Source organism: Aspergillus puulaauensis, chromosome 4 (genome assembly GCF_016861865.1).
Source record: "Aspergillus puulaauensis MK2 DNA, chromosome 4, nearly complete sequence".
Taxonomy (NCBI): domain Eukaryota; kingdom Fungi; phylum Ascomycota; class Eurotiomycetes; order Eurotiales; family Aspergillaceae; genus Aspergillus; species Aspergillus puulaauensis.
The window spans coordinates 1,089,321-1,110,371 of record NC_054860.1 but is presented as its reverse complement, the minus strand read 5'-3'; the positions used below and the strand labels follow the sequence as shown (position 1 = coordinate 1,110,371).

The 21,051-nt window shown below is 50.7% G+C and overlaps 5 protein-coding genes across 5 annotated transcripts; all 5 read right to left on the bottom strand.

Annotated features, from left to right (window-relative positions):
- Window positions 1-65: 65 nt before the first annotated feature.
- On the bottom strand, window positions 66-3,335 carry APUU_40458S (putative NRPS-like enzyme; the record flags this gene model as incomplete). Its single annotated transcript, XM_041703532.1, has 3 exons — window positions 66-1,199; window positions 1,262-2,261; window positions 2,314-3,335. The coding sequence occupies 3 exons, from the start codon at window positions 3,333-3,335 to the stop codon at window positions 66-68; spliced, it is 3,156 nt and encodes a 1,051-aa protein (XP_041556208.1).
- A 483-nt stretch (window positions 3,336-3,818) lies between these two features.
- On the bottom strand, window positions 3,819-6,278 carry APUU_40457S (Zn(II)2Cys6 transcription factor; the record flags this gene model as incomplete). The annotated part of the gene is made up of 4 exons (XM_041703531.1): window positions 3,819-3,863; window positions 3,929-4,820; window positions 4,871-5,305; window positions 5,359-6,278. 4 exons carry the CDS (start codon window positions 6,276-6,278, stop codon window positions 3,819-3,821), a joined length of 2,292 nt encoding a protein of 763 aa, XP_041556207.1.
- Window positions 6,279-7,502: 1,224 nt separating this feature from the next.
- APUU_40456S (Zn(II)2Cys6 transcription factor domain-containing protein) lies at window positions 7,503-8,226 on the bottom strand (the record flags this gene model as incomplete). Its single annotated transcript, XM_041703530.1, has 2 exons — window positions 7,503-7,925; window positions 8,083-8,226. The coding sequence occupies 2 exons, from the start codon at window positions 8,224-8,226 to the stop codon at window positions 7,503-7,505; spliced, it is 567 nt and encodes a 188-aa protein (XP_041556206.1).
- A 2,789-nt stretch (window positions 8,227-11,015) lies between these two features.
- Window positions 11,016-13,255, bottom strand: SRC1 (putative sister chromatid separation protein (Src1); the record flags this gene model as incomplete). Its single annotated transcript, XM_041703528.1, has 2 exons — window positions 11,016-11,637; window positions 11,775-13,255. The coding sequence occupies 2 exons, from the start codon at window positions 13,253-13,255 to the stop codon at window positions 11,016-11,018; spliced, it is 2,103 nt and encodes a 700-aa protein (XP_041556205.1).
- Window positions 13,256-14,240: 985 nt separating this feature from the next.
- On the bottom strand, window positions 14,241-20,771 carry acyA (adenylate cyclase acyA; the record flags this gene model as incomplete). Its single annotated transcript, XM_041703527.1, has 3 exons — window positions 14,241-14,507; window positions 14,562-20,493; window positions 20,605-20,771. 3 exons carry the CDS (start codon window positions 20,769-20,771, stop codon window positions 14,241-14,243), a joined length of 6,366 nt encoding a protein of 2,121 aa, XP_041556204.1.
- Window positions 20,772-21,051: the final 280 nt, after the last annotated feature.

The following is a 21,051-nucleotide window of genomic DNA, read 5'->3' as shown; positions in this document are numbered from 1 at the left end:
AACGGCAAATATATATATATATATAGGATTCAAGTCCTCTAAAAAAGACCTATCATCTCATAAATTTATTTCCCCCATCCCTCAGGGCCCTTGAAATACTTGATCATCTTTTCCACCATCTCCAGATCCAATTTCTTCGCCTCAGCAACAAACGTTCCGGAAGCTCTGGCCGTCTTCTCAGTCACCCAGCCGATGGCCCGCTTGGGGACATCATTATCATACTTTGACGCAAAGAAATCAACCAATTTAATGGGCGGGTTAGCAATAGGGTCTGGGTCCGATTCCCTCAACCGCTTTATCCAGGCGCGCTGCTCAATTTCCTCGAACTCTAAACCGGAGGCGTGGAGGTAGGGAAGGAGTTCCCTCGTCCAATGGAAGGGGTTGGAGTTAATGATGTTGAAAATTGGCTGGGTCTCCGTGGCACCTGCATCATATTTGAAAGTATCTGCAGAAAGCGAGATATCTGCGATAATCCCCGCGACGGCATTCACAGGAAGCCAGCGGTGGTATTCGTCCAGTTTCGGGAGAGCCCCGATGGTAGTGGCAGCCTGGATCATGAGCGGGATGGCTTCGGTTGTGTTCCAGATGCCGTGGGCTGTGTCGCCGATGACCTGACCGATTCGGAGGACACGGGATTGGATCCCCGTTTGCTGCGCGGCTTTGATGCAGAGGTGTTCGGCGACGAGTTTAGACTGGGCGTAGCCCATGGGTTGAACGTATTCGAGTTTCGAAGGGAGGGCTTCGGGGACTGAGGGTTCGGCGGTTCGTGCGACGGCGCTGATGGATGAGCAGAAATTTAATGTAGCCGGTGCTGGCCTTTGGGCTTTGAGACATAGGTTTGCGAGGTTCTTCAGACCGGCGATGTTGTCTTTTTCGAAACTGCTTAGATGGATGTTGAAGTTGACAGACCAGGCGCAGTGGATGACATCCGTAAGTTCTGATGTTAAGGTGTTATATGTACTGGATTCAAGTCCCAACTCTGGCTCTGAAAGATCTGATGGGAGAGCAACCAGCTTCTTCTTAGCTGAGGTAGACAGTGTATCATAAACCCTCCTGGCGCGCAATGAACTAAGCAGGCGGCCGTAGGCATCAATCGGAGAGCCTGCACGGACAAAGCAGTAAACTTTCTGAACGTCAGGAAGAGCTGTTAATTTGGCGACAACATGAGCGCCTAGGGATCCTGTAGCTCCAGTAACAACCTAGAAGCCTGTTAGCATTTGAATAACCGCATCTTTGTTGGTAGGAAGGCCCGCGAACGTACAATGTATCTCCCGCTTAGCCCATTCGGGCGGGGGACATGTTTGTCAAAATCGCCATACTTTGAAATCAAAGCCTCAATCTGCTCCTCAATGGATACCTCAGCCTGTGACGTACCCGAGCTGAGCGAATGTAAATAACCAGCCAGAGACCTAATCGACGGATGCTCAAATGCAACATTTAGCCCTAACTTATGACCCTTTGTATCGATTGACTTAACAAGCAATGATCGCAACTGAGTCGCTTGTAAGGAATCCATTCCGAGGGAGAAGAAATCAGCATCATCAGTGAAATCACCTGGGTCTCTGGTTGGTACAATGTCGGGAAGCTCCTTTCGAAGGAACGCCTTCAGTTCCTCATCGGATAGGAGGAGAGTCCCCGTCATCGCATCTTCAGCTTCGTAACATGCCTCAATCAAGTCGCTGAAATCGCGGTAGAAAGCCTGGCGGATGACGGTACCCTTGTCGGTGCGAGCATAGGGGGTATTGGCGGGGAGGACTCGGACCATGCTTTTGGATAACTGGCCATATGCTGGCAATGACTTGTGCGCTTCTTCGACAGCAGGCCAGATGGCATCAATGACCTGGTCGTCAGTCATTGACGCTGCGTCTGGGCCACGGATAACTGCCAATCCAATGCTCGATTTGGCTACACCGAAAACGAGAGCGTCTGCAACAACGCTGAGTTGTCTGACTCGTCCCTCCAAGTCAAGCGGGATTACTTTCTCGCCATTGACAAGAGTAATCGTGTCGTCTAGTCGTGAGTAGTACTTGTAGGCTTCCATCTCGGGGTGTTTCAAGAACAAGTCTTTGGTGGCGTAAGCACCATCTGGTCGGTTTGTCATGACCTTTGATGGCCAGCCATCAAGGACAACAGACTCATAAACTCCCGGAAACCGCTCTTCCATTCTGAGGAACTTCTTGACAGTTTCGGATGGCCGCAGCCAATCCCATCTTTTATCCTCTTGAGGCCGCAAAGATGTCATCAATTGGCCCGTTTCAGTCCTGCAACAGTCAGTTAAGATAGAATCTAAAATATCCGATGGAAACTACATACGATCCGTAATGACTGATGAGGTAAACCCCATTTTCGACTAATAAATTCCCTAGCGAGTCTGGACAAGACGATCCGCCGAACATAACGGCCTTGAGATTCGCAAGTGCCGCAATTCCTTCCTTTGATTCGGCAAGCAACTTGAGTGCATAAGGGACACCATAGAAAATCTCTAAATCGTGTGACTGCATAATTTTGACCAAGTATTGGCTGGTAAGAGGTAGATCAGGGTTGTACAGGTGAAGAGTCTTGCACGAATAAATCGTCCGAAACGTACAACAGATGCCATGGCTGTGGTATAAGGGCAGGGTGATGAAACCCCGCATGTTCATATTCCCGGCATAGTTTTTTATGGCTGCTCGGTGTGTCTGAAAAATAGGCTTAGGAAGTCCCGTTGATCCGCTTGAGTGGATAATCCATGCTACATGTGTTTTCTCAACCTCGGGGTCAAGATGAAGGAGTAGGTTTGTGTCGATGGGATCATCTGGAACTGGATAATCGTAGTTTCTTTCGCTCGGTATGTCGTGGATTTGGAGATTAGGAACTCGCCCCTGGACTTTGCTTGCCGTATCTCTCAGAGAACTGTGCACAAAGATATGCTGTGCGTTGGTCCTTTCAACCAAAGACACATGTGCCTCGACAGATATCCTGGTGGAGAGGAACAAGCCGGTATGACCAAGCTTGGTCAAGGCAAGAAGTAAAACGAGATAATTCAGGTCGGAAGGTCCTAACAGTCCGACAACTGTAGGCGTCTCAGAAGAGGTCTTCCGAGGTGGAATCACCTCTGCTAGTATCTTCGCAACGCGAAAGGCGTAGACATCGAGTTGGTGTAGTGGGAATTTCGAATATTCGATACCAGTGCGTGGGTAGTAAACGGCAGGCTGTGATGAGCCTAGCGATGCGCGGTGACGCACGAGTGCATCGACTGTCAGAGGCTCAGACTGTGGTGCTGGTAATTCCTCTTTGTCGTGCGGGAGTTTGTCGATGTGGGTTGTTGGTGCGTGGGGGAGAAGTGTAGACAACATTTTGGTACCGGGCAGATGCTCAGAAGACCTGAACAAGTAGCACGATGGAAATCCTGCAGCGACTAGCACATTTAAATAACAATAAGACGGAATCGGAAACCCGTTGTCGGATAGACCCGTTTATCGATGCCGATGTTGGCCTGTGATGCTTGTTGTCTCCCATCTCGGAAAAGCATCACCCCATCGGAGAAATATCCGGATGACCCTGTCTAAATGACGATGTCCAGGTTTTCCATGCAGAAGGAGACATCTGTACAAAAGCAAAAGACAACTAACTCATATCTGACTATGATCGAGTCTGAGGCCGAATGCAGAATGAAGCTCGGAAAAGGATCTACATAGATATGATCCCTGCAGCTCCCAGTGTGCAGCCAGTCTATTTGTAGGTTTGAAGGGCCCAAATAAATAAAATGGTAATATGTTATTCTGAGGGTATCGAATCAGCTGTCTAGAATTGTAAATGTCTGGATATAAAGATGTAGCTCAAAAAGAAAACTGGGACGGATCATTAGGTAGATTAGAGAAAGCCTGCGGATGATCAGTATAAAAACAGCCCAAAAGCGTGCATAAAAAAGAAAAAGGGCAATACTAACCCAAGTGTCCAACTGGGTCCACCAAAGCGACCCGTCAAGGTTATCCAGGAACCCAACGTCACCCATATCGAACGGCTCATCTACGAAAGTCGATGGCTGGAAGTTCCCGTCATACCCGAACGAGTTTGAATTGAAGGGAACAGCATTGTTTGCATCAGCCGGATCTACGAGCCTCTGGTCGACAACCGACTCTCGATCCTGTGCTGTAGCATCGCGAGAAGTCTCAGGGACATTCCCAAGGGTACCATCGCTGAACTGGCAGCCAAGTTGCTTGTGCACCTCTAATCTCGTTTCCTCAAGGATGATGCCGTACCGGCGGCTAGGGCAATTCTTCCGCGTGGCTTCCGCCAAATGTTGTTGGCATTGCTCTGCAAGACTGAAAAGAGACCGAACGCGGTTCTTGTCCATCTCGGCAGGTTCTAAAGTTGACGACAGTCGGTGCTGCTGGATTGTGTGGATATAGACCACCACGATTGCACAGAAACACACGTGGTGGGTGAACCAAAACGACTGGATTAGGGTGCCTTGCTTTGCTATGCTGTCCACCAGGTTCATGACATGCTCGGCGGCCTCGAGACACTTACTTACATGGGCCGTCACCGTCGGATGTGGAGCTGCTGGCCGACGGCTTAGATCGGTGAAATCGTTCAACAGGAAAGACCTAGTTGCATGGATCATAGCATGGCAGTAAGCGAGTTGAAGGACTTGGCTTTGCCTACACAGGGGTGGGATGAGACTCGTTGGGCGGACACTGTTAAACAATGGCGGCGTGGTTTCTTTCCATTTTTCAAGTTCCGATGTAATCCGTACAGCGGCTTCGAGAGGTGACTGGCGGAAAATAGGATTAACTGTGTAAAACTCGCGCGAGATCTCGCCCAGTATGCGTCCGAGTCTATACTGTTAGCAGTGCCTATAAGAACCAACCGTACAATGGGCTCAAACCTAAAGTGTAGGACAGATGCGATCATCATCGAATCTGCCGTGCCTAAACGCAGAGCCGGGTCATCCTGTAAGATATCCTCATCGTTCACCTCATCGGGAAGTTCCTGATCAATATCTACATCGTGTAATAACCGAGGCCGCCCAAAGATAACATTGAGATATTTGTCTAGTGTATAGGCGCTCCACAAGATTCGCTTGCGGAGCTCTCTCTCTAGATACGAGATTCCCTTCTTGGACAGCTTAGGTGCACACCGTCGATGCAAGCCAATAGCCGTGACTAGTTGTACGGCAGTGCCAAATGTATACCAGCATTCGTTGGCCCTTGAAGAAGAAAGAAGGTAAAGACACTGACCCAGTCGTGCTTGAACAGTCTCGAGACGCGGAGGGCCGAGTTCCATTGTGAGCATCTGTTTCGATGCGGCATACCACCTCTCACTGCAAAGGAATAGATGAGTATACGGGAATGAGGGGGGGCATTATATGCGTACCTTTCACTCGAAGACTCTGCCTGATCCCCCTGAGTTTGCTCTTCATGCAAGGTACTTACAGCAAAAATCATGAGAATTATGGAAGTTCGAGCAACCAAAGGCCCTGTAGGCAAGTTCGACGAGGATATATCATGGCTGTAAACCTGTCTAAGCCATTCTTCGACGCTTCCTCGATGAAGGAAGCGATACGTGACCATCGCATAATCAAAGTACCTGCCCACCAACTCTAGAGCTTTATCAAATGCAGGAAGAATGAAGCCAGCATTGCGATAGTCTGTATATGGTTTATCACCGAACATAAACACCGAAGTGTTTTTATTAGGGCACCATTCGCTCTGCAACTCTTCCGGAATAGCGCTTGTCTCATCCTGGTGCAGACGCCGCCAGACACGGTTCAAAAACGAAACACCCGATGCTGGACCGAGATAGTTTCCCTCGAAGTCAGTAGCTACCGGATCAGGAGAATTGCGCCGCGGTGATATCTCCACGGATGTTTGTGAGATTTGCGAGCGTGGGGTTCTTGTGGCTCCAGATGATCCCCTCGCGGGAGGCGATCTCCGGGAAACAGGACTCTGTGAAATTGAGACATGGGAGGCCGAGCGGTTTCTCGAATATCTAGCCGCGACCGATGGAGGCGCCGGGGGCGGCTGTGGAGGCAAACCTCGAGAATATGCGGCGTTATACTCGCAGGCGAGCGACAGCCTTGTACATCTCCCGCATGGCAGAGTTCCGGTGCAGCGGGTTTTCTTTTCCTTGCAGCTATCGCAAGCTCTTGTGATCTTCTGGCGCGGCGCATTGGCTTTATTCGCCAGCGTTTCTTCAGAGGTCTTCCTCTTCCGCCCTGCGAGAACTGGTTCGTTATCGCTGTCAGGCGCAGACGAGAGCTGAACGCCTGTCTGCGCGACAAGGGTGCTAGACATGAGGGACACGCGGGGAAGCTTATCGCCGCCTGGAAGGGTCCTATTTCCGCGTGTCTCCACGGATATACCCCGTAAAGACAGATTCGACAAGAAACGAACTAGATGATAGACAAGACTGGAGGCAGGCAAAGAAGGCAGAGGAGAAAAATCCGAAGCTCCCAACGGAGTTTGACTCACTCGCTAGTCCGGGGCCAGCGCCTTCTTGGGACGTGCGGGGTTGGAGAGCCGGGAATGGCATCGACTGTTACGGATCCACCAGCAGCAAACAATGAGTTTCGGGCCGATACGGCGCCATTGCGCTGGATGCAATTGATGTCTGGTGCAGGGCGAATATACCGGCATTCTTCCGGCCATGTTCTGAAGTCTCAAGCCCCAAGCCACGAATTCCCCGAGGGGAACGTCGAGGCGGAGTGTCAGAAAACGAAGATCGGGGGTTGCTGACTCAGTCGGGCCTTTTCCGAGCTCTGCTCCGGATAAGCACCAGGGCTGCACCAAGAGCTGGAAGAGCGAGGTCGATACTCCGGAGACTTGGAGGAATGGAAGAGTTGCAAGATTAAATTCAAGAGAAGACAAAACGCTTAATATCAGTAATGCTATCTTTCATCTGCCGTACTTCAAACTAAGCAAGAGTGCAATTATTCCCAACCACAGGTTTCAGCTTGGAAAGCAGTATTTCCGAGTCACCGACTCAGTATACAAAACATGGATGAAGTAGCCCGAGCGCAGGATTCCTGGAATTGATGAATCAAAATAGCTTTTTACTGACCAAATAAAGCAAACAGAAACCAAACATGTCGAGGCGAATTAAGATGGGTATGAGAATCGATTTTCCCTTGCCTTCTAGTTCTTTAGACTCCTTCCCAATATCGTATGCTCATTATATCCCCCCTCCCCCCGCCTTTGTTTTGCTACGCCCGTATCGTACTTCGAGTTCAATAGGACGAGAGGTGAGGGGCGTATTAATAGAAATAATCGATGCCAGGGAAGCCAAAAAAACAAAAGCAACAATCTAAGAGGGTAGTAAAGGGGTCGTGTCGCTACCCAATCGTTAAGAGATGTCGGCGCGAAGACCACAACCCCCACCACCCGGGAGAGACCACGAAGGGTGAAGAATAGTCTTAATAGTTGTTGTTTGGATGTCAGTGCACACTCGAGACGCAAACAATAGCTAGCTTAGATATTTCGCAGCGTGGAGGATGGTGCCGTCTCGCAGTATCACGGAACTCACGCCTTTGTGGGCCCATCCACAACCGGCGTACCGTCCTCGCCATTCGTAGAGTCAGAGCCCCTAGGTGTGTCCAGGCTGAATTGAGGGACGATGTGCGCAAACTGCGATAGAAAGTTTCCGATTTCCCTTTCTGTTGCGCCCCTCCGAATAACGGCGATGAGGCTATTAACATCCTCAAGTTGGCCAAATCGAATCGCATCGAGCAAGTAGCGGACGTATGAACGGTAATACTCCAATTCCCCCTGAGTGATCTCATGATCTTTTCGTGACTTCGCGAGGTCTCTCTGCGATTTTTTAAGGTTTTCTTCCGTCTCTTTGGCTGCGACCTTCCGTCGTTTGTCGGCTAGCTCATCAATGACGCATTCCCGGTTATGGAGTGCGCACTCAGCACATGGAGGACCCGAATCATCGACGGTGCACTGTGAATAAAGAAAATAATATGTTAGTAAACCTTGAAGTTGTACACGCCTGTAGCCTGAGACTTCCAGCTGACGCGGGGTAGAAGAAGGCGGGGGCGGCATAATGAGAGATTGAGGGAAGGGACATAGGTCTCAACGAGGTATAAGACTGAAGTACCTTTGTTCGACGCTGCTTACATTCACCACAAGCGGTAGAGGCTCGCTTTGTTCGAATTTCGTGGGGAGAGCGACTTGGTGCTGGGGGTTCGGTGTCAGGCCCCTTTGGCGCAATGGGAGGATATCTCAATGGATGATCGGCCATGATCTATGGTACGGAGAAACACACAGGAATGGTGAACCAGGTAGCAACCAAAATTGAAACAGTGAAGGAAAGGGGTTAGAGAGAAGTGAATAATGGAAATGAAATCAACAATCCAGCGTTGATATCCCAAAAAGCATACTCTCCAGAAGACAGCACATCTATCTGAAGACGGTCGAGATCAACATTCTCAGCCGAGCAAGATATTGAGGCGAAAATTAGACTAGTCAAAGGCCAGATGTTAAAGAGCGCTACTGCGCGTGATCGACTGGTGCAAGGAGCTGATAGTAGCAAGACCGATGAAAGGGAGTGGGTATGAGGGGATCCGTGGCAGCGGCCAGCGTTCCTTCCACCTGAACAAGGCGGATCAAGCTTGCGAGAACGATCTCCAATATTATCGACAAGGATTACTGAATAACTGAGAAAGCGAAATTCAAAATTAGGGAATAAGAAGAAAAAAGAAGGGGGTGGGTGAGAAAAGTAAAGCTTCAGAGTTGTGAAAATCTTGCCCCAGGGCCACGGCCCGTTCGACAGGGTAAGGTATTCTTCCCGGATGTCCAGGCACAATTAAGCGCGCACGGCGAAAGGGGCACCAGTGGCGTTGAAAGGGCTGTCCCCGTCGAAGAACTGACAGAACTTCGAAGTGGCGATTCTCAGCGGGACTTTTGTCGGTGACCACGGTTGAGCAGCGTTGTGTGGATTCTGAGCAAAGATGATAGTGCCGGTACCAGTGTCAGTGCCCAAACCGCCTTACCTGTGCAGGTTGATCATCAACTTAAGAAGAGAGTACCCCCCAAAAAAGCGAAGCTGAGAGGACAGTAACCGGCGAAATATATGGTGTTCGGATACACCCGTTGCAAAGCGCCCATTTCAGTGGACGACGAACATGCATGCCACCTCCACCAACCACGGCGAGCAGAGAGATAAATCCGTCTCCCAAACTATCAACAGTAGTGCACATTCCTGCCCATGTCACGCTACTGGGTCAGTGCTTGGGCTGATGGCTGCAGGATTGGGTTCGGCGGTGGTCGATTCCTAAACTCAGAAGTTTCTTCCCGTCTGCTCAGGCTCCTTCTTGGGCAGCTTCTGAAACGTGTTTTCCTTTCCCTCCATAAAACGCCGAATCCCCATTGCGCAGTGGGCACTGCACGGCTGTCGCACAGGCTAACGTTTGCATTTTGCACGAATTCTATGGGACGAGTCGGCCGGAAATTATACCCGGGATAATCGACAGGCTCTGACTCGCTTTCAGGTGGCGGGACCGGTCACGCCAGTTCCGCTTCTTGTCCAGTGCCACCCTTCGTCTCCCAGTCGTTTCTCCGCTCGGCACAACGCAAAGCTCGAAAGGAGTAGGTATGTGCAGTGCGCAATATGGTGCTTTGAAGCTGACAACAGATCACCATGAGGAATTCATACACACGTGAACGGAGGGGCGAAGACTAAAATCGTAATGTACTGAGCAACTGCGCCCAGCCCTCGTTCTCAGTCACCAACGCAAGTCGGTATAGTGGGCGTCTGGGGCTCTGGCCTTCTAGAATCCTATTGACCTAAGGGGCTGAGGTGGAGTGAGGGACTGACGCTGGAGCGGCTAGCGTGCGTTTTTTTCCTTGGCTACAAGTCACGACGCCGAAATCACGTGAACAGTATTCTTCAGAGAAAAAAGACACGGGAAGTGCCGGATAACGGCCGAATGGGAATGCTCTTAAGTGGAGGACAGGACGGAGTGCTTCTCCAAGTTGCGTTGGAGGCTGCACCCATTGGGTCAACAAACAGCCCGTGCACGAGCCACCAGGAACCAACAACGAGAATCACCTTCACTAACTGACCACTGCGAGCCTGCGACCCAGAACTCGGCCGGCGCTAAACCGATTTCTGACGAAAATTCGGAGATCTAACAAGGTGCTTGAGGAAGATGGTAAGATTACCTACTCCGGAGTAGCCTTGTGCAGGAACCTGTCCCAGTGGTGTGAAACGGGATCCATGGATGCAAATGGAACCGTTAGAAGTCAGCCCAGCGTCCGGGGATACGATCCGCCAATCTCGGAGCAGGGTTTCTCGATCACCAGCGCTACAAAGCCTACAAAGAACCGCCGTCCGCGAGGTCCGCTCCAGGCTAACAGGCTGAGACATCTGAGAGTCCACTGCTGGGTTTGTGTCACGCCGCAGCAAGGAGGCTGGAAGCGGGTCGCCGGACAAGACATCCTGAAGCTTTTATAGGTGGGGAGCTGATCCATGGGCATTAACGGGTTGACCAATGGACAATTTGGGCACCAGGTGTGGCTGTCTTGGGACACTAGTTTCCAGTGTGTGCCAGTGGTGCCCGGGCGCTTCGAGTTTGGTGAAAACAAGGCAGAAAGGACACGAAATGTAGGAAGACAGCGCCGCATGTGGCTGGGAGAGGCATCTTTTTTATGCACGAAAACGTCATAAGTGGCCTGCATCGCGGAGACATCGGAGGGAAAATGGAGGGCACGCCAGAAGAGTCGAAGGATTCTAGTCCTTGATCTACGCATACATAGTACAGTGCCACGTTCGTGATCCTATGCAATGGGTTTAATAACAAGCCAAAAATATTGGCTGCATCTAATATACCCACGGTGACGATCGGGAGATAAAATATGTAATATAAAATAATAATACCTAGTTACAACCTGGAAACCAAAGTGAACCAATATTGAGCCAAGAGATATTGACTAACAGGATTAGCAAAGTGGCACCATCATGACGGCATGACGAAAATGAAAATGAAGTCAAAGAAAAATACAGTCGTAAGAGTGGTCGATAGTAGATGATTAGTATATGGGCCTGCCCTCATCCCACTTGCGCACCCCTTCTATCGGGCTCCTCGCTAGGGGTCCATCTGGTCCACGAGGGGAGCGGGTTTCCGTGGCAGGTATTGGAGAGAAGTGTACTTTGTCCGTCTCCGCAGATGGGCTGCTCCCCTCAATCTGCCTTCCAACACCGCCAATGCCTCCAACCCATTCCCAGACGCGCGCAACATCTCCACCACGGCCTTCGCGGACGGCGGCCCGAATGTTGGCGTTGTCCTCAACTACATTGCGAACGCGCTTCCAGATCTCCTCACGACGATTGCCTCTCAATTCTGAGCGGAGCACGTCGTCGCGGAGTTGACCAATTGGGATATAAGATTCATGAGCCTGACCGCGGGCATGCAAAGCCGCTTGCGTTGCGAGCCGGTCAAGTGTCGTAGCCACCAACTCGGGTACACGAGCGAGGTCAGAGCGGCGGGCAAGCACTCGAGAACGTGCATAGGCTGCAGCAGCAAAGAAGACTATTAAAACTGAAAGAGGGAGTCGATACGCGAGGAGAGAGAGCCTGACGTTGCGGCGTAAGGCGCAGGCGAGGGGGAGGCGGGCGACGGATGAAGATGAGAGGGTAACGACAGACGATGATCTGTGATGGTGTTGTCGACTCTGTTAGTTCCAATATACACGTCAGAAATATAATCCTTGTATAATGGCCAGAACCAGGTTCGGTAAGGGCGCAAACTAAAACTCTTCCCAGAAAGAAATCGAATCAAGACAACTTACGGGTCTGTTTTGGCAACCACTTCCTCTTTCGCAATGATATCGCCCAGTGCTCCTTTCCACAAGTCATCGAATTCGGTATCACTCATCCCTTTCCGTCGTTTCCTGCCGACTTCCTCCTTAAGGTCACCCTCTGTAATGTCAGGTCCCGCGGTTTCTTGACTGGCCTCGGTGAGCTCCCCACACTCCCATTTGGCTCTCCGATCACGAAGCGCTTCCACCGCCTTGTCAGCGACGGCTTTCACGCGGCGTGCCTTCTCACTGTCAGGTTCGCAAGTCGGTGCAAAAGGAATAAGGCCTCCAAGCGACAATGGATGGAGTGTTAGAATGAAATCGTGTTCGCATCGAGCCTCGAAGTTCGGGTAGCAAAATGCATGGGACGGACACGGTTCGCATTGCGGTTCAAGTACACTCGCCCACTCGGGCACCTTGGTCTCAGCCAGCGACCATGTAGGTTTTCCAATACCACAAAATCCAATTTCAATCTTCTCTTTACGCCACCAAGCACCAAAACTTGTGAAAAGCGATAGAATAATAAACCAAGGGAACGCGCGGCTCACTGGACCCTGCTGTGGGCGCTTGCGAGGAGGTCTTGGGGGATACATCAACTCGGCTTGGTCGCGTTCCAATGCCAATTGTTCATCGGGAGTAAACTCTTCACCAGCGTCGCTGTCGAATTCATTCAATTCATACGCCTGAAGCGACTGATCTGCTGCATCCAAGTCCTCCTCACTCTTGATATGAGTCGGGGTTTCGGATTTCCGGGGAGGTGTATTCTTGGAAGGAGATTTCCCAGTAGAAAACCGCGCGCTGCTATGCCTCTTTCGTTCTGAACTCGTCCCTCCAGATCTTCGCTGATCCCATGAAGCCGGTGAACTTCCGCTCTGGAACGGATTGTCATCCGTAAAGACGCTTCGATCACTGGGCTCAGGCTTTATCTCCGACAAACGAGGTTCCGGTTCGGGGGAATAGGCGATATCGGATTTGCGAGATTTACCAACGGTAGACGCGCGCGGTGTAAGTGTAGGAGCAACAGGGGTCGCAAGGTATTCGTCAACTGGTTCTGGCTCGGGCTCGGGCTTCCGTGAGCGCCGCCCAGTCGATCTAGTAGTAGTCCTTCTCGACGACGGAGTAGCGGTGACGCTCGCATCATCCGTATCAACCGTCGATGCGCGCGTGCTGGCTTTCGACCGACCTCTCCTCCCAGCAGTAGACGGTGTTGGTGCAGCGCGCTCACTGACTACTGATGTTTCGCGGCTCGGCATGTTTGTGATGCCTTCGCTGGTCCTTCGTACTCGCTCGCGTTCCCGCAGAAGTTTCTTCGCCTGCGGCAGGACTTCATCCTCGAGGATGCGGATGAGCTGGGCCTTCTTGGCTGATGCCGGATATGTGACGTCGTGATTAACGAGAATTGATCGCAGGCGTGGCACAGTGAGGGAATTGAGGTCGAAGTCCGAAGACAGATAATCGTACTCGTCGGCCATGATGTGAGGACACGATTACCTCAATAGGAGGGCAAACCTTGAGTAATCGGATCGGGTCCAATCTGATTGGAAGACAGAGAGAAAAAAAAAGGGAAAAAATATGAAAAGGAAAAAGAAAAAGAAAAAGAAAACGCGAAGCGAAGAGCAGAAGCCCACGTCGTTTGCAAGAAAATATTCGTAAGAAAATATTCGTCTGTCTGAATGAGAGCAGCTCGAGTGGAGTTGGCCACCGTTCTTCACGGATCGTGAAGTTGTCCGAGCGTATCCAGGGCAACAGGAGGGGCGGAGAGCATAAAGTCAAGTTGGTGAATACAAATTTCGCCCGACAAGTGATATGGCTCCTGAAACTCGTCTTAACGACTGCTGATAATTTGGCCCCAAACACAAGATGGAAGCGAATAGGGAACAGAGAAGATGATGCAAGAAGCAGCGACGTCGTGATGAAAAGACAAACGTAAGTTGCATCAACAAACAGTTTTTGACACGTGACCTGACGTTTATCCGCCACTCGGAAATTATGCAAATGATGACGTGAGCTATTCACGTTTCCAGTGACTAACCTAGTTAACAAACTCGAGTACAATAGGACTCATGGTTAACTAAGTAATGGTGATTGTTGCTATAGAAGTAGTAGATTTTGGCTATAAAAAAAATGAAACAAATGAGGCAGATATCCATATAAATAGCAATTCTCATTCACGCTCCGTTATTTGATAAAAATCAAGGAAAATTCATAAGAAATATGAATCAAGCGCCCGGGATCCCGCATGCTTAACTTGACCTTCCAAGACGCCCAAAAACGAGCAAGAGAACAGTGACTCCTAAGAAAAGAATGGGAAGAAAAAAGAAGAAGAAGAAGAAGACACAAATATTTATACCAAGATCACAGTGGGGTCAACCAACCAAATGATTGCAGTATACACACGAGATGATAATTAGGCGGGCAGTAGAAGTAGTGATGGACAACACAGACCGGGGAGGGTATCTAGGATAAGGATGAGGATGAGGATGATGAGTTCGAGTTTGAGTTGAAATCGGGTGTATAGCGTAGGTCTGTTGCAGTGGAGCTCGGAGATGCGCCAGTGATGCCAGCAGCACTGACAGCGACCTGCTCCTTGAGAGCTTTATACTCTGCAAGCTGGGTTTGCAATTCCTGGAGGACCTCGCCCATGGGCGCAGCGTGGTCGTTAAGCCGATCACCCGGCCTGAAGGGTTGCATCATGTGTCGTACGGCAAGGGTACTTATTGTAACCTATCATTTGTCAGTAACACACGTATATCAAACAATAAGGTGAATTCAACGAACCTCAATACGGGTCACCTGCTGCTCAACCATACCGACAACGGTTGAATCTGCAAGTTCTCCACCGTACTTCTTAATGATGGTGAATAGGGCTGAATTGGGGTCCTTAAGGCGTGCATCCCCTGGGTGCTCAAGCGCTCCACACAGTCTTTCAAGCCGAAGGGTAACTTCCCACAATCGCCAGATAAGGTCAGTTTGTATCTGGAGCTGAGAGTGTTGGCTGATAGTAGTCGGCGCATTTTCCTCGCCGCCTGTCGATTGTTCCATGCTTGTCAAACGTCCAGACAAAGCGTGGGGGTAGATGAGGTATAGAGGCTCCGGATTCTCAAGGCCCTTTAGCTTGCGCTCGCCCTGGTCTTTTATCACGAAGCCCTGGCTGTTGAGCTGCTGGAGTTCACGGCGGATATTGTCGCCCAAGTCCATTGCATAGCTCTCATCGGAGCCAGTGGAGGCAGCGCGCTCGCTGTCAGCAAAGAGTTCGAGGTTACGCTGCATATCGCTCATGAAATCGGATGAAACAAATATTTGTCCACCATCTGCAACGGCTGATATTCGCGATGCCCGGTTTACCATTGGTCCGAAGTAGTCCATGCGGTTGGTCACTGGATCCTTTTCGCAGACAGGCTCGCCCCAGTGCACTCCCATGCGCACCAACAATCCTCGGAATATGATGTTGTTTTCCATATCATAGTTGACACGACACTGAGGTTGGTCGAGAATTTCCATCGGCCATTCAGCTTCAAGGAGTTGGGTTTGACAGTTGAAGCACCAAAGCAGAGCCGCTGTGGTCGTTGAAAATGCGACCATGAAAGCATCACCTTCAGTTTTGACTTCGTAACCGCCGATGATACCGAGTTGACGACGAAGGATATCATTATGGATCTGAATAGCCGAGCGCATTGCGTCTGGGCACGTCTCCCAGAGACCCGTTGACTGTTTGATATCGGTGAAAATGATGGCCAGTTCCCCAATTGGAGCGTCAACGAAGTCGAAACGGGCCAACCTGGAGTCCCATGTGGTCTTGTCACGCGGCTTCTTCGGGCGTTTTGGACTGGGGAGGAGGGGGTCTTCAACTTGGCCCAGGCTACCAAGACTGGGCAGTCCGCGCGCGCGTCTCTCGCGCTTCTTCAAATCGCTGACTCCAAGAATCATGACCATGAGCTTATTGGTGGCTCCAAACGACAAAGCCAAATCTCGTATCTTTTGGGCTGCAACCATCAAGTTCGCCCTCTCGGATCTGGTCACATCGACCACGAGGTCTGCAGTGACATAGTCCCACAGTTCCTTCGAGGCCAGAATGACCATTTCATCTTGCTCAGTCAGGCTGACATGCACCGTATGTGGTGCAGCAATGACTGCGGGCATCAGATTAAAGTGTCCGAATGACCGAGAGACAGGAAGATAATCATTAAGTTTTCCGTTGCGAGATACGAATCCGCCAACAGCACGAATTCTTGCGCGTTCCCCTGCTTCGGCTGGGTCGTGGTTCTTGGTCAGGTTCCTCATGCTACCATCAGACTTCACAAGTATGGCCTGGACATCACCAATATTAGCTGCGTAGAGATCCATATTATTCAGATACAGAACTGTGGCGACACCACCAGACTTGAGGTCTTCCGGGCAGAGCCGAACTCTTTTCTGGCCAGATAAATCGTCTTGATACTGGCGGACATCTTGGTCGATGGACTTGTAACAAGCGAAAGCCATGTTCCTGTTGAGGGCGAGGAATGTTCGCCTGAACGCGTCCAGCGGAGTTTCTTGCTCGTTATGCCTTAGACGCTTGAGCTCAGCTGAGAAGGTGTGAAGGAAATTCTCGTGCAGGAACTTCGCAACTCTGGAACCTCCAGTAGAGCTAAGCTGTCCATCAAACATCCCGACCACAGTTTCAATATTATCCGGCTTCAATCGAGGCACGATCATATCAATGATGGAAAGGTGTTCGCTCCGGCCCAGGAAGTCCGCCATGCCATAAGCGAGTGAGCCAGCCAGGGAAGCAGACGTTCGTACACGTCGATCTTCATTCTCTTCTGGAATTGTGGACGTTGTGAGAGTAACATCCATTAAACCAAGCACTCGAAGGTGGGTGAGTGAATTGAAATCCGTCAGATCTGTGCCTGTAGAGTTCGGTTGTTGGGAACCCAAGGAGGACACGTTTGGCTTGATCTCCAAGCGCTTGTTTCCGGAAAAGTTCAGATACTTTAGATTTCGGTTCCAGTTCCAGTTCCAGTCGTAAGGCCAGTTCGACACGTTATACTTCAAGGAATTGCTTCCAACGTCAAGAATAGCAAGTTTGCTGACCTTGCACAATTCCGCTGGCAGAACTTGGAATTTGTTTGCATTGATATTGAGTATCTTCAGGTTACTCCCTTCCTCGAGATCGTCCGAGGGAAGCGACGTTAACTCGTTGCCCGATAGATATAGCTCAGAGATCAAAGGCCAGCGCCTTAAGAGCCCGGGTGGGATCTCAGTCAGGACGTTATACGAGAGATTGACCACTCGCAATTCGGGAATGAATGAGAGTTCACGGAAGATATCATCCTCGAGACGGTTATCGGCCAGGTACAGGTTCTTGAGTGAGCCACCAAATGTAGTCGCGATATGTTGAGAGAAGTTGGAATCTTTCCTCGAGGAAGGGCTTCCCTCTGTGAATTTGGAAGCAGTCGATACCTTTCGTCCCTGGCTAGCAGAAGACGCAACTGACGTCTTCCGGTAACCCCCGCCGTTAGGAGAACTACCACTGTTTAAGTTACTTCCGGAAGCCTCGCTAGGACGGCGAGTTTCTTGCTCTTCTATTGGGCCGAGTTCGTCGAAACTTGGCGTTATTGTACCACCAGGCGTTGCCGCGGGGGTAGGGGTAGCAGTGGCTTCACCAGGAAGTTGAGGTGTGGGGCCACCATGCTTGGGGAAACAATCGAGCACGTTTGATGAGACGTTGAGGCTCTCCAGTTTCAAACAATACCAAAGTTCTTGGGGCAACCGTTGCAAATTGCACTCCCTCAGATTAAGGTACTTGAGCTCAGTCAAACACCCGATAGTTGTAGGAAGTGCTGATAGTGGGTTTTTGGCCATGCTGAAATGTTCAAGTCTTCGCAACTTGCCAATATGAGACGACATTGACATGAAGTGGTTTTTGTCCAAAGTCAGCTTCGTAAGATTGGGTATAAATTCGAACATAGTGTCCCGGAATTGAACTAGCTTCGCCGAAGCTATGTTGAGAGATGTGAGCGTTTGCATGGGCCCGTCGATATCGAACTGCGTCACAGGGCAGTGGTCCATTAGGAAAGTTCGCAATTTGGGGAACGATCCCTTGAATTTTGAGACTGCGTTATGGCCAATAAATAGCTGTTCTAAGCGCGGGAGGAGACACAGGTTGTCAATGTTCGCGATGTCATTGAATCGGGCGTCGATCTCCTTGAGGTTGATAAGGTCCTGAATGGATTCTCTGAACGGGCCGGTGAAGCCGTTATTCGTCATCCACAGTCGCTCGAGACTTGTCAGATTACCGATATCTGGAAGTTCAGTGATGCTGTTGAAACTGATATCGAGATCCACCAAGCTCTTCAGGTTGCACAGAAACTCAGGGAAAACCTGGAAATTGTTCGAGGATATATTCAGGCTTCGTAGATATAGGAAGTTGCCAAAGTAGCTCGGCAGCTCTGTTAATCTGTTATTGGCGAGCTTGATACTAACGAGGCCTTGTAACCTGTCAAGGTTCGCATGTTCCAGCTCTTGGATAAAATTGTTCGACACATCCAAATACGTCAACCGACTGGCAAGGCTAAAGCTTGGGGGTAGTCGCACAGCCTCGCTCCCGATAAACTTGATCTCGCGCAAATTGATGCAGCCTTGGATAAAATCTCGTGGAACATCCAAAGCCAAGTTCCGAGAAAGATTAAGTGATATGATTTCGGACGCCTTTTTGTAAAGAGCGATGGGGATGGTGACGAGGCTCCGTCCTTGGAGATCCACGTGGCTGAATTTCTGATTCTTGCTGAAGCCAGGTTCCCCCTCAAGGCTGCTATAGCCGCTGAGCTTTGTGGGAAGAAAGGTAAAGCGGAGTATATAGCTGTGGTCCTCGCGACCAAGCTCTTCAATCCTATCTTGCCGTGTATACCCAATCTGTTCCAACAATTTCTTCTGCATGAGGATTGGTCGTTCAGCGGGATCGAGTTGCCGTGAGATGTCATTTTTGCGCATCACTATCTCGTAATTATTCAGATGATCGGTCAAGAAAGACTTTTTGCCCAGCGACAAAAGCACATCGGCGACTGTGGCGTGTAAACCGGTCGAAAGTGTTGCAAACGTTCCATCTATACGGAACACACGGATGAAATACGGGACACCGCCAGCATCGCTCCTAGTAAGGACAGCATCGTGGGCTTTCTTGGGGAGTTTTGCTGTCAGCTCATCTTTCTGTTTTTTGACATGCCAGCTCTCTGGCGCATCCCAATGGTTGACACCGACGCTTCTTTCATCAGGCCGAGATGGCTTGCCGTCATTAACTTTAGCGCCTTCGTTCGGATGGGGGTCCTTGATAATGCCATCCATATGTTCAAGATCAGTATCCAGGCTGTAAACACCAGGCGCTGGGGCAGGTTGCACGTCCTTCCCAACTGGAGTTTCATTCCCCGGCACGCGACGATTTCGTCGCATTCCACTGGCGATACCCAGCTTGCCGTCTCTTTTTCGCTCAGGTTCCCCCGGATCGGCATGTCTGGAAGGTATTCCGCCCTCCAGACTATTGTTCCGATGTCGTTGGGGGGAATTGTGTCGTGAGGGCCTGGGTTGGCCCTTGCCGTCATGCGGTCCTTTCGAACCAGGGAAATGCTTAATGTTGGGGCGGCGAAATTTGCCGAAAAACGTGCGCTTAGATGAAGAAGAGCCGCCTCCGGGGGAGCCCTGACCTGGCTCCCTGGCGTAAACACTCTGAATGCTCGGCGTGGGACTCGTCGAGCGACCAGCAAGGTTAGTCGAGGAATTAGCTGCGCTGGCTTCTCGGGATGGGCGCAGTCCAACGGAGAAGTCATCCCGCCCTGTTGCGGGACGATCACGGTACCCGGCAAGGTCACCGGCAGGAGATGCTTTCTCCTCCTTGCTTCGTGAATGTCGATGGCCGCTGAAATGTCTGCGGCCTGTATTAGGTGCACCCTGCGAACCGCTATGGTGGCGATCAGACCCTATGGGCGCTTCACGGACAGGGGCTTCCCCAAGCTTCGGAATATCATTAAACCTCTGGTACTCCCAGGGCGTTATTTCGCTTGAAGGGAGCGGGGTGTGTGGTCGAGGATGTGCTTGACCCTCATCCTGAGAATCGGAGGCCGGCCTCGATCCCTCTGAGTCGGCTCTTGAGCGAGCCTTAAAATGGTCAAGCGATGACGGTTTGGCTCCCGAATTCTGGTGCCTATCATAATCGGGATTATAATCTTCACCAAAAATCCCCTGTAGTTTTTTCTTCCGGAAAAGTCCACTTGCGCTAGACCCAGACCCTCGACTGCTAATAGTCGTAGCACTTGCAACGGATGGCCGCCGGTTGTCGCCATTATAATCAAAGTCTGGGGGTTCGCTGGCATAAGTGCGGCCAGTACTAGGGCGGAAAGTCGCAGTTGCAGGCGATGCCTCGTGTTCGGAGTAATCGTGGAAAAAAGTGCCCTGAGCGTCGCTAGAACCGGTCTTGGGGGAATAGGCAAGGTTTGATTGAGGATCATGTTGAAAAGAATCGGGATAATTGGTATGGATCTGCGGGCCGGGATTGTTCATCGGGGGAGCGCCAGGCTCGTCGCCTCCAAGGACAGCCAACGCTTTCCTATGGCTTCCGAAGCCAGGGAATTTGCGCTGTTCTGTAGGGGAATTGTCTGGTGATCCCCAGGAAAACATCGACGTATATAAATCGTTCGGGGCTCCTAACGAAGGCGGTCTCAAAGACCGCGGTTCGAATCTGAACATGGTCAGTTAGATCAGAGATTCCGGTACCCTACTTGCGCTATCTTCAAAAAGGCAACACGGCAGCAGCGCATATTCGGAATTTCCTAAGAGGGCGAGGCCTTACCTATCACCGTCATCATCCTTTGAATGCGGAGAAATGCCGCGAGTCCCAGGCACGATGCGACCATAACGGCGACCATCCCTGATGGTTTCTTGCGACAGACCGCTGTTTTTTCCAGAGCTTTCCGAGCTGTGCCTTCCTTCAGGCTGATCCCCGCCTGGAAACGCCATTTTTCGACAGAAATCGGTCGTCTCACAGCTCGAACCCGCGGGCTTGACGGGGGACACTTGGGGGAAAGGTTAGAAATTCGCCGCTGTTTGACACCATCAAAAATCTCCTTTCCCAGTGTATTTCAAGAGCAGTACGATCGTTGATGGATGGGTGTGAGCGCGGGGTGTAATAATCGTGGCAAGTTCAGCGGCGAGCGGCGGGAGATTGAATGCGTCGGAAGGTGAAACAGCGAAGTTAAAATAGGCGATGGTAGGGGGGTACGTGGGCAGTGCAGTAGGC